Source organism: Pyrus communis, chromosome 5 (genome assembly GCF_041283825.1).
Source record: "Pyrus communis isolate YQ-2024b chromosome 5, ASM4128382v1, whole genome shotgun sequence".
In the NCBI taxonomy this organism is placed as follows: domain Eukaryota; kingdom Viridiplantae; phylum Streptophyta; class Magnoliopsida; order Rosales; family Rosaceae; genus Pyrus; species Pyrus communis.
This window is the reverse complement of record NC_142569.1, coordinates 2,616,625-2,628,890: the sequence shown is the minus strand read 5'-3', so window position 1 is coordinate 2,628,890 and position 12,266 is coordinate 2,616,625. Positions and strand designations below refer to the sequence as shown.

The window sequence follows — 12,266 nt, the reverse complement described above, 5'->3', positions numbered from 1 at the left end:
ATATACTATGAATGAACGACAAGTTTATACATTAGAGCATAATATTAGTACTCGTGACTTAGTTATACAATGCGTATGAAGTATTACAGTACTACACATTCCTCGACAAACAATAAAACACCACACGCGATATAATGATGAGAGGTACGTACTTAACATTAGTCATACAACAAGAGTTCGATCCTCACCCTCTCTTGCGCTTCATTATACTGATTGCTTCATAGCATATCGAATATCGTACTTCTTTTGTCTCTGCAAAATATTCCAAAAACATGGGCGGCTGCCGTAGTATACTATCTCCTCTTTAAAATAAACCGATACAGGTGCTTTGCATCGTCTTAAAAGCATGTCTGATGTTTATTACATTTGTGTATCTCCCCTTAATAAAATGAAGAATATTCTTCACATATACGGTGAGTTAAATACTAATTCGCCTCTTTATAAATAAGTTACTCAAAAACTCAAATAATAATAAAACAATCCTTAAATATCACTAATTTTGAAAATGAAATCTTAGACTCAATTGTTATTGCACCCGGCTATAAATATACTCGGCATTAAAAGTTGTTATGCTAATGATTTTTTCTTTAAAATTTGATTCTTGAAGTGTTTTTTCACTAACATTAGTGGCTATTAAGTGAACTACAATCTTTAATTAAGTATTTAGTCTTTGATATACTGGCATATGGAGCGGAGTTGAGTCAACTTGGTTACGCTTATGTCTGAGAGAAATGTAAGGTTACGTAATCATTCATAGCGTAAAAATGTAGGAAGGGCGAAATGGTAATTTGACTGACAAAGGAGTGAATGTAGTTGGACTTGCAACAGTATATATATGTCTGATACTGTTGGTATATTCTTTCGCTGTATCTCTTATATCCAATTGGCTGCCACACACGGACACAGATCCACACGGACTCCAACCCCTCCGAATTACCGAACCATCACCAAAATCCAAATCTAGAAGAAAACAATCTCTCTGTCTCTGCATGTGCGCCAATCCACTGTGCCCAGCAACGGTTTGGAGGCTCGGAGACGGCGCGCAGTATGGGTTCGAACCGGGCAGCAGCAGCATCTCCGTATCTGGAATCCCAGTTTTTCCTTAGCTCCTTCCAATGATTTTCCCGGGAAAATGAGACGGCTGATATTCTTCCGAGGAGTTGTGTTCTGGGTCGACTTTCTATTGTCAGCTTTTGGTGGCTTTCTGATGTTTTCTCAGTATTATTGGCTGTATTCTTGACTTTTTCTTGCCGCGGTTTCCCCTGCTTTTCAGAGGCTGCTAATGGTAGGTACACGCTTGTTCTCTCTTCAAATATGTTCGCTTTCATTGACTATATGATTTTAGTTTTGGTGGGTATGCAGAAAGTTTGGACTTTATGTTCATTGAGTTTTAAAAAATTCTGGGTTGGAATTTCGTGATGTGATTAGTATGCCAATTTAACGTTTTCATGATTTTTCTATGGTTTTTTCTGGGAAGAAATGGTTAACGGGATAGAATCATAGAAGGAATTTGGTGGGTTTTTTTTTCTGGAAATTTAATACTTTTTTGGGTTGCATGTGGATACATGGGTTTCATGCATGGATTTGAAGCTATTTGGTGAAAGATGTTTGATTCGTGTCCCAAATGATTTTGTTGGAGTACGAGCTTCTTTATGGTTTTTATTCTCTGCTATCCAACAGAAGTATCTCGGCTGTTCAATAGAGCGTAGTGGTGTTCTAAAATTCATACAGCGGATCCAAATTTGTGTCATAAAGGCTTTATTGTATCCAGCTCCTTCTTCATACAACCGACCCCACTTAGGATTCATACAGCATCATATCTCTCTCAATTATTGCTCTAATTGATACATTTTGCTGGTTTCTGTTAATTGTTATAAAGGATAGCAAAAACAAAATAGTAATAATAATACACTGACAACAAAAGAGATCACATGCTAAAGATACAAAATCTCCAGAAGATCCTAAAGTGCTTTTGTTCGGTTGTTTTACAAAGATGCTAAATCTTCAACAATTTGAGGCATTCCTTTCACACACGAGAAACTTGAGTTTATTTAAAATTACATATCACTTATTCTGTTTTAGGCATTTACTCGTATTCTCGAACCTCTTTAACTCTGTTGGACTGTTATTCGTTATTTTTTTTTTTTTATGTTTTTTTGTCATACTAAAATGAAAAGGTGACTCTTGCAGGTTCGCAGAAGCTTATATGACTTGTGGCCTTGAAAAGTGGCTGTTCTGTAGATTCCTTAGAGTTTTCATATATATATAAAGGTGGTGGTGTTGTTGCTGAAGTATCATACTGTATAGAGAAGCTCTCAAGATCTTTCTCGGTGAAGGTTGTCCTACCTATCTGAGCGATCACGCAGTCTTCAGCTGAATTGCAGTAAACCAAGCATAAAGACATACTTCTGTTGGCGGGATTGAACTTTGTTGGTCCCATTCCTGCATTCTGTTGGTTCGTTGAGCTCGGCTAACCTCCTTTTGGCAGTAGATAATCCCTGACAGAAACTTCGGCTTCCTTTTGGGGCAAATCTCCTTTGGCAAGAGACACGCGAACGCATCTCATGTGTGCATGTCTCTATATATATGATATATTTACTGTATCAACTAGTGATTTCAGCTCTGTTGAGCAAATCTCCTTTGGCAAAAGTTACTGAAGTTCCTTTGTCGTTGGTTGACTTCCTTTCGTAGTGGATGAGAACTGAGAAGAGTGCTTCTTTTGTTGACTTGTCATCAATTTATCTCAAACTCCAGTGTTTCTTTGGGGCAGATCTCCTTTGGCATTCTCCTCGCTATTTCAGCAAGCTTCACCTCAACCTCTGAGAAATATCTCATCTGGCAGTTGCGCTATACTTCTGCAGTTGGGAAAAGCTCCTTTTGGAAGTTCTCCTGCGGTAATCGGGCAAATCTTCTTTGGCATTTGGAGTCCTTTGTTGACTCCTGTTACCCTTGTAGGGCAAATCTCCTTTGGCATTTGGAGTCCTCGTTGGCTCCTGTTATCCCTCCCGGTAGGGCAAATCTCCTTTGGCATTAGATCTCCAGTTTTAGTGGTCAAAGTACCCTACTGGAGATATCACTATCAAATATCAACTGGAAAAGTGTAAGGTGAATCTGTTAATCACAGAGGATCGTAAAAGGTATGTAGTCGACCTTACTACTCTCTTCTTATCTATTAACTTTTATGTTTTCCCCTACATATCTCTAATTTCTGTACTAAGTTGAGGTTTATGTGCTTTCTATGGCAATTGATTTAAAAAAGAATATTTGTTTTGCAGATCAGTGAAGATTAACCAAGTTTTTCTAGAAAGCTTGTAATTTTATTTGTTCCCAGCTTGCAGTTGAGGTGAGAAACCTTGCACCGTGGACTCTTTCATCTTTTCGCTCATTTGATTTTGGATTTCGTTTGTGTTATCTTGTAGTGATGTTTTATATGTGCATGTACATGTCACATGCATCTATGTAAATAGATTTGCAAACATAGTTTCATACTTTAATTCATATTGTTGATATCAAACTGAGATGTATGGTAATGTTCTCGTAGGCATCTGAATGATGAATGCACTCCTCAGTGACTCTGACTGGGAGAGTTTTAGTGAGACTGGTAGCAGCATGGATCAAGAGGAAAACCAATATTTCTATGGTGGGCATGCCAGTAACATATTGTCCAGCCTGGAGGCGTCCATTGGGAAAATCGATGATTTTCTCGCGTTTGAGAGGGGGTTCGTATATGGGGACATGGTATCCTCTGTAAGAGATCCATCTGGACAGATGGGCAGAGTGGTTGGGATTAACATGTTGGTCGATTTGGAGAGTGATAATGGAAATATAATAAAAGATGTAAACTCCAAGAACCTATCAAAGATCCGCTCCATTTCGGTGGGGGACTACGTTGTTTCTGGCCCATGGCTTGGAAGGGTGGATAGAGTGGTTGACCGTGTTACTGTTGTCTTTGACGATGGAACGGAGCGTGAGGTCACTGCTGTGGATCAAGAGAAACTCTTACCTATTTCTCCAAATCTACTTGAAGATCCTCAGTACCCATATTATCCAGGACAGAGAGTGCAGGTCAGGCTCTCAACTGCTTCCAAATCAAGTAGATGGTTATGCAGTAACTGGAGGGAAAATCAAGACGAGGGAACTGTTTGTTCTGTGGAAGGAGGTTTAGTGTATGTTGACTGGCTTGCCTCTTTTCTCATGGGTTGCAATCCGAAAATGCCTGCTCCTCCATGTGTGCTGGATTCGAAAAAATTGAATTTGTTGTCATGTTTCTCTCATGCACACTGGCAGCTTGGTGACTGGTGTATGCTTCAAGTTGCTGATGATAAAGCTGCCATGGAGCAGGCTTTTCAAAATGCTTCTACTTGTGAGATGGTTAAGAAGCACAAGAAATCAGAAAGAGGATTTCGGAGAAGTAACGCGAATTCAAGGGATGAAGTCTTCGTGATCATAAAGACAAGGACCAAAGTTGATGTGGCATGGCAAGATGGTAGCCACTCTTTGGGATTAGATTCACAGACACTAGTTCCGGTAAGCGTTGTAAATGATCATGAATTTTGGCCTGAACAGTTTGTCCTGGAAAAAGGAACTTACGATGATCCACACATGTCTAGCAGCCAAAAATGGGGTGTCGTGAGGGGTGTGGATGCAAAGGAACATACAGTAAACGTGCAATGGAAAACTATCACTGCACCTGAAGAAAAGTACTCCAAGGGAGAGCAGTTGGAGGAAACTGTAAGTGCTTATGAACTGGTTGAGCACCCAGATTACTCCTACTGTTTTGGCGATTGTGTGTTCAGGTTGGTCCAGAATCAGTTTGATGAACAAGCGGATAAAAACTGTCCGCACACAAAGATTGACATGAGCGAGGAGGCTGCTTCTGATGACAAGAACTGTGGTGGAGATCAAGAGTATTACACTGATAAACGCTACCTATCTCACATTGGAAATGTTATAGGCTTCAAGGATGGAGCTGTGGAAGTGAGATGGGCTACTGGTATTACAAGCAAGGTATAAATTTAAGCCGTCCTTACTGGTTTGTTTATTCATCATTCTGTGTGTAAAATGATTTCCTGCTGACTTTGGTTTCCCATTAAATTTTGATGATCATGTTTAAGTTTTTTGTTGGTCATTGTTACAGGTGCCCCCTTATGAAATTTTCCGGTTTGACAAACATGAAGTTTCAGCTGCACTCCCTGCAGAAGATGACATCGAGGACTTGAACCGAGAGATGATTCAAAATGAGAAGCAACCTTCTAACCAGAACGGAAAGGTAAAGCCATCTCTCTCTCTCTCTCTCTCTCTCTCTGTGTTTTTTGGGTGTATATGAAGTTTTGGTTTTCAATAAAAAAAACTTGACATTATTGCTTCCCATAACTCTGAAATCCATGGAGAAAGCCTGTTTTTCTGCATTTTCCTCACAACAAGCTAAACGACATTTTTATGTTCAGGGTTTATTGAATTTGGATGATGTCAGTAAAGTTGGAAAAGATTACACAAGGGAGTCTAGTTCCTCTTTCCTTCCTCAAGCTGCCATTGGATTTTTCACTAGCATAGCTGCGAGTCTCTTTGGATCCCATGAGTCTGTGCCGCTTTCAGCTCCTTCTCCATCAGTCTGTATTTCTGAAGTTGGAAATGAATCTGAGATTCCCCATGAGAAAGGAATAGCAGAAACTTGTGACCTCTTTACTGAGCAACAGTCAACGACTGAGCTGGAGAGGTTTGAGGGGAATAGCATTCCACATTCAAAAGCTAATGACAGTGTAGATCAGTTTAGACAGTTTCACATAATTGCTGATTGCACCGACCACCATTTTCATGGTGCAAACAAGGAGTTGGCATTGTCTCAGGTTAGATACTTGATGATATTTCCCATAAACATGCCATTTCATATATTCATATAGTCTGGTTAGCCATAATTCTTATCCGTTTGGTTCCTTCGTAGGTGAAAAGAGGCTGGATGAAAAGGGTTCAACAAGAGTGGAGCATCTTCGAGAAAGATCTGCCTGGTTAGCACTTCATCTGTTTTTAAAGTTTATTTTGTAATGGTTTTCATAACATGAGTTGGCAACACAAGGGATATTCTTATGCAAAGTGCTTTTAACCATCGTTAGAGGAACAACACTAACTTAGACCCATCAACAGAACAAATCTATGTCCGCGCCTTCGAGGAAAGGATGGATCTACTGCGAGCAGCCATTGTTGGTGCACCTGGAACTCCATATCATGACGGGCTTTTCTTCTTTGATATTTATCTTCCACCAGAATATCCTCATGAACCGCCTGTAAGTACTTGCATGTGGATGTGCAGTTCTGATATTTCACATTGATGGTTATCATCGTGAGTGCTAATTTAGCATGTCAATCTTGAAATTTTATGTAGATGGTACACTATACTTCTGGTGGGCTACGTGTGAACCCTAACTTGTACGAGTCCGGAAAGGTCTGTCTCAGTCTTCTTAATACATGGACGGGCACAGGAACTGAAGTTTGGAATCCAGGGGGCTCCACCATTCTTCAAGTTCTTCTCTCCCTTCAAGCCCTCGTGCTTAACGACAAGCCATATTTCAATGAAGCTGGGTATGATCAACAGATAGGAAGAACCGAGGGAGAGAAAAACTCTGTAAGCTACAACGAAAATGCATTCCTCATGACTTGCAAGTCCATGCTCTACACACTCCATAAGCCACCTAAGGTACAATGCTTAATTATGGACTCTCATTTGGTTTACTTCTCCGTTGTTTTAATTAGTAGTGCAAAATGATTGTTCGGTATACATTGTAACTTAGTAACGTTGATGCAGCATTTCGAGGAGCTTGTGATCGAACACTTCACTCGCCGCTGCCAAAATATTCTAATGGCGTGTAAGGCGTATATGGACGGGGCTCCAGTAGGGTGTGCTGTTGGTTTCGAGAAAACTGAAGATAAAGACGGTAAGGGAAGCTCTACCGGGTTCAAAATCATGCTCTCTAAGCTCTTACCAAAATTGGTTGAGGCATTTTCCGCCAAGGGAATTGACTGCAACCAGTTCATCGGGCCGGAGAAATGAACGTGTTACAAAAATTATAATATAAAGTTACCCAAGGAAGATATTCCTGTCATGTGAATAAATAAGTCCATATGCTTTCAATGTGTGTTTGGTGTAAGATTGGTCATGCAAATTTGTCTGGTTGTTTGGATGTGTATAAAAAATTGGTTTCTAAGATTTGGAATGTGCTGCATCTGTAATATAGTATGTCTTGCTTACCAAATTTATGAATAAAAAGTAAGAGTTGAGTTGTGTGGTAAAGTTAGAACTTGGACTTGTCTGGTTGCCAAGAAAAAGACAGAAATACGAATCACACACATACATACATACATATATATATATACACACACACATGGCGCGCGCGCGCTTGTGTATATATTCTTGACGATTGGGCGCAGATGAATTAGATTCTAACCTCATCTTTTACATCCACTTACGCTAAACCTTTATTTAATTTTTAACATGTTCTGGGAATTAGATTCAGACATTAGTTCCAGTCAAAGGTGTAGATGATCATGAATGTTGGGAAAGGGATCTATCCGGATTCCTTCCACCAAATCCACCCAATCCATCAATTTGGGTTCTTGAAATTTGATCCAACGGCTAAAAATAGGGGCTCACTTTAAAAGTTATAACAACTTTAGTCGTTAGATCAAATTTCAAAGACCCGAATGTTGGCCTCAACAGATTGTTCTGAAAAGGGGCACTTGTGATGAAAAAGTTATTGAAGTAGGATAAACAACACAACTCTGTAATTACAAACTTATCAGAAACACAATACAATTTATTAATCATGAATGGTTAGCATTAAACCAATTTGAAAGATAAAGATAACACTCATGAAGAGTAAACCTCAAAAGCCAAAGAAGTACCATAAAGTTACCACAAGGAAAGCCCCACATCCACCTTCTAGTTATCTTGCAATCTTCGACAAAAAAACCTTGATATGAGACACATGATAAACATCTACAAAGGCCAACCAATGTCGCTCTCGTCGTGCATAGAGCTTGAGAGCAACCACCACCACATAGCATCTCTTCGACATAGTGAAAGAACCACAACCAGTAGATGAATAAGGTTAAACAATAGAAAATGCCAAGAGGGAAGAGAGTGAAGAGGCCAAGAAGGATTAATGTCGCCGTAAAGGTTGGTCACAGGATTTTTCTCGTGGCTAGGGATTTAGATGGCCTCCTGAATCTTGACAAACCAATGATTCTATGTCCTCGTTCGTTCGTTAGCTCAGTTTTAATTTTTAGGTAATAAGGTACTGTATACAAAATTGGAATTGATATTACCACTCTAAAAAATGGATTTGGATCCTCTCCTGAGCTAATGGAGGGGATCATTCTCATCAATCATCATTGACCGTTGGATTTTTATTCAACGACTACAAACAGAGGGGTCCTTTTAAAATTATAATGATTGTAGCCGTTGGATAAAAATCCAACGGCCAAGGATAATTGATGATGAGGATCCTCTTCATTAGCTTAGGAGAGGATCAAAATCCCCAAAAATCTGCTTTTTCTCCCTTCTTTAATTTTAACATTAAGGAAATGGTCCTTGAAATTGACCCACCATAGTTTCTGAAATTGAAAATCAATCAATGTAGTCCCTAAAAATGGATGTCCCAAATCAATGTGATTCTTCTGTCACAATTTCGTTAAAAATTCTGTTATGTGATGATTTGGCACATAACTAGGTCCCACAATTCACATGATCATCCACGTGTTGGATTTTTGGATCAGCGGGCCCGTTGGGTCCCACTCTAACAACATCGATATTGTCCCAACTTTACCATTTGCTCAATCCGTCACAAAAGACCTCGATATTAGTTAGAGTGGGATAATCATATTTAAACCCGTTGTGTTCCAACACTCCCCCCCCCCCCCCCACGTGTAACTCCATTTAGTGGTTTGCAAAGTGAAGATCCACACACCGACGATTGAAACTAAGAGTCGGCTTTATGTTGAGAGTTCAAACTTGTTTTCAATGGAACCCAGAGGCCGGCTCTCTATTAAAAGTCATGGCTTGTTTCCTTCTTGGTGATAAGCCCGTTGACTTGCATGAACCTGAATCTGGCTCTAATACCATGTTGAGATTTTTTTAGATTGACAGGCCAGGGGGCTCCACTAAACATCGATTTTGTTCCCAACTTTACCACATGTCCAATCCGTCAAGTGTAAAGTTTTATCACAAAAAACTTCGGTATTAATTAGAGTGGGTAATCGTATTTAAACCCATTATTTCTTTTCACCCACCGATGTGGGATTCCAACATTCTGCAAGGTGGCTAGGGTTGCTTTTTACAAATCTTTTGCCTGGTATGGAAACACTAACTAACTTCTCTCTCATGTTACATGATGATACACTGTATTACCTAACATGATCTCTATTAAATAAACCACCAGCGATTGCAAATTATTGAAATCTGTCCGAATGACTCTTTAAGCAGCAGCTAACAACAGAGAAAGACAGTATGGCATTAGCATTGGCATTGGCATTGGCATCGGTGGCGATCCCACAGCAAAAGCTTTACGACGGAGTTCAATTCCCGGTCGTTATATCTTCGACTCCGACTCCAGCTGCAGCGGCTATTCCTAGTCTCACAAAAGGTCCTGGATTGTCTGCGCTCCTCATCCCATACCCTTCTCGTCCCCTCCTATTTATGTAGTCACGGTTAAGCCACGTCAACATTTTATATTGAATTTTTTTATAGAAATAATAAGACAAAAAGCAATGAGAAAATAAAAATGTTGGGTTTAGATTGCTTTTTGTGTTATTATTTCTATAAAAAAATCAATATAAAATATTGCCGTTGTTTAACCGTGACCACAGAAATAAGAGGGGATGAGAAGGGTATGGGATTGGGGAGGGCAGACAATCTAGGTCCCTGTGAAGGACATAAATGTACCTAAGAAATGATTTGTTGATGATTTAAATATAGTCGGAGAAATTTTACTACTGTTATATCTTTTTTTGTGAGGGTTTCAATGCCGGAAATTTTAAATGTTGAGAAGAGACCCTATGATAATGCCTTATGCAGTGCTATCCACACTTTTTTTTTTTTTTTTACCTCCATACACCTTTTGTTAATTTCTGTCATTTGATTTTCTTTAATTAATTCGATCCAACGGTCAAAATTGAAAAAATGTGTACAAGGTAAAAAATGTGTATATAACATCACCCTTGTGTTATTGAGAGCAAATGTTAATTTTCACACGTCAAAATCACACTTGCCCTAGACAGTGAGACAAGTCACTTTGGCTTATGCTACTTTTGAGGGAGGGAAAGTTCAGTAAAACCACGCAATGGGTAGCCTAATTTGATATCGAATTTGCTATCCACGAGATTCGAATCTAAGATCTCTCACTTCCAAGTGAAGAAGAATACCACCAGACCGTAATACTGAGTGACTTGATTTATGCTACTTAGATTAGGATTTTTTGTCCGTTTTTTCTACTTACGGGCCTAAGTTTGTGTGAGCCTCCATACGTATCTTGAGTTGCAGCTCTCATTTTGCTTAGGTCTTTTACTTTACCTACTATTGTTTATGGGAGGCCTTTTGATCTCTCTTTCTTGTACTAGTTTTTAATGGAAGTAATTTCATTTGACAAAAAAAAAAAAATAGAGATCAAGAAACATATATAAAGAGGTGGCAGATAATCACAGTTCCTTGAATCTTTCTTCATATATAGCATGAAAAAATAAAACATGAAAAGGAATTTTTCGTAATTCCAAACTGTCATTCTCTTTAATATAGATAATATCGTTTGTTAAAAAAAAAAAAAAAAAAACTGCTATTCAAGTACAATATTACATTTTTACTATCTTTTTACAGTATTGGGAAAAGCTAAGCAGAAAGCAAGACCAAAATTAAGGAAATTAACCATAAAAATTCTCATGGTAATTAATTAGGTTTTACCATAAATAGAGGATTAAGAACATTGTAAAGGGTAAACAGATTAAGCATAAAGTAAAACATTGCTGCAAGGATGCCAGCAACAAGAGCTCCAGTGACATGTTTGCAAAACCTGGAGACCTGTCCACAAATTGGCAGCCAACCAGCATGAGTGTTCCCTTTCTTCCCCACTTGAGCTATCGCCAAGGCAGCTGACATGCTTGAAGTAAGAAGAAGAGCTGCAACCTGAACCAATTTTAATCCCTCAGTTTCTATTAAGTTGGAAATTAGATTGACGGTTCTCGAGCTGGAGAGACTTACATGAAACGAAAACGCAAAAGTAGTGGTGTCCAACCCATGCATGTCTATTACCCTATCACGTGTTGCCACGTGTTCAAACTTTTCCAGATGACATTGTATATGATTGGTATAGAACACTATCATTTTAGCATTTATGTTTCATGCAAAGTCCTTATCTTTGATCCAACTCCTTATCCGATTTCATATTGGTAAACATGTAACTATTTCAGAATTAAAAAAGGAAGACATTTACTTAAACTATTAAAATGACGGGAAAATATGGTATTATTACCACATCTAGGATGATAACCATGCGCCAAAGTGAGCCCTTGGAAGAAAGAAGCAGGATTATAAGGTTGTATCCACTTACAATTGCCTCCACTATCACAAAGTACCTTTTTCCATGATTTAAAACAAACAAAAAAGTTAAACAAAATATGATAAGAAAAAGTTATATAGAACACTAAGACGATGATTAATTACGAGGAAAAAAAAGGACTATCAACGGAGAGAGAGAGGTCGATATAGAACTTGGATGCAAGGGAGCATGCATATTGCCTTTTAACAAACCTAACTCACGTTTGCGAAATTGTTACAAACTTGAAGAAACTAGAAGAGTAAACTTACGTGAAAGCTGGAGAATGGTTGTACTTGGCCTTGAAGGTCAAGTTCAAGACGTTGGTAGAGTCGTGGCTGGTGACCATAACTATGGTGGCAGAAACAGTCGCAGCCAAGGCCAGCAGCCTCAGCACAGTGGTGAAGATCCTCCTGTTCTCAGTCATGGAGAAGTTAACCTAAACGACACAGTTTTACGACCAAAACAAAGAAGTAAGCTAGGGAAGTCCAAATGCTGAAGTGTATATTTAGAGCAAAAGAGGGTAGATGTCGAGAGTGTGTTAGGAGGACAGATAGGAGGTGGGGAGGTGGGGAGGTGGAGGGGCACTTGTCTTCTTTGTATTTCTTTAAACCAAGAATGGTTTGGTTACCTGCACAAAAGTATGAAGATAATGCGCTGCTGCAAGACTAGCCGTTTACGGAAGAGGAT

General features: G+C 39.0%; 2 protein-coding genes across 3 annotated transcripts; one reads left to right on the top strand and one right to left on the bottom strand.

Moving 5' to 3' along the window:
* Positions 1-863: 863 nt before the first annotated feature.
* LOC137725682 (putative ubiquitin-conjugating enzyme E2 24) lies at positions 864-7,285 on the top strand. 2 transcript variants are annotated; one of them, XM_088693748.1, is made up of 10 exons: positions 864-1,285; positions 2,191-3,137; positions 3,276-3,343; positions 3,542-5,007; positions 5,138-5,269; positions 5,448-5,846; positions 5,942-6,005; positions 6,142-6,281; positions 6,380-6,691; positions 6,800-7,285. In XM_088693748.1, the coding sequence occupies exons 4-10, from the start codon at positions 3,550-3,552 to the stop codon at positions 7,043-7,045; spliced, it is 2,751 nt and encodes a 916-aa protein (XP_088549874.1). In that variant the 5' UTR covers positions 864-1,285; positions 2,191-3,137; positions 3,276-3,343; positions 3,542-3,549; the 3' UTR covers positions 7,046-7,285. The 2 variants fall into 2 exon arrangements, with proteins under 2 accessions (XP_088549874.1, XP_068320553.2); XM_068464452.2 differs by having other exon boundaries at positions 864-1,289.
* A 3,611-nt stretch (positions 7,286-10,896) lies between these two features.
* Positions 10,897-12,121, bottom strand: LOC137725125 (CASP-like protein 1C2). The gene is made up of 3 exons (XM_068463714.2): positions 11,849-12,121; positions 11,514-11,616; positions 10,897-11,167 (listed from the first exon to the last, which is right to left on the bottom strand). Exons 1-3 carry the CDS (start codon positions 12,001-12,003, stop codon positions 10,931-10,933), a joined length of 495 nt encoding a protein of 164 aa, XP_068319815.2. The 5' UTR covers positions 12,004-12,121; the 3' UTR covers positions 10,897-10,930.
* Positions 12,122-12,266: the final 145 nt, after the last annotated feature.

What these genes read in the sequence shown, in the direction of transcription:
- LOC137725125 (XM_068463714.2), bottom strand. Translation starts at nt 12,003, where the DNA reads ATGACTGAGAACAGGAGGATCTTCACCACTGTGCTGAGGCTGCTGGCC. An exon ending in AACCATTCTCCAGCTTTCAC is followed by an intron (nt 11,617 to 11,848) that starts GTAAGTTTACTC and finishes TCATGGAAAAAG; the next exon opens with GTACTTTGTGATAGTGGAGG. An exon ending in TGGTTATCATCCTAGATGTG is followed by an intron (nt 11,168 to 11,513) that starts GTAATAATACCA and finishes AAATTGGTTCAG; the next exon opens with GTTGCAGCTCTTCTTCTTAC.
- LOC137725682 (XM_088693748.1), top strand. Translation starts at nt 3,550, where the DNA reads ATGATGAATGCACTCCTCAGTGACTCTGACTGGGAGAGTTTTAGTGAG. An exon ending in CTACTGGTATTACAAGCAAG is followed by an intron (nt 5,008 to 5,137) that starts GTATAAATTTAA and finishes TCATTGTTACAG; the next exon opens with GTGCCCCCTTATGAAATTTT. An exon ending in CTTCTAACCAGAACGGAAAG is followed by an intron (nt 5,270 to 5,447) that starts GTAAAGCCATCT and finishes TTTTATGTTCAG; the next exon opens with GGTTTATTGAATTTGGATGA.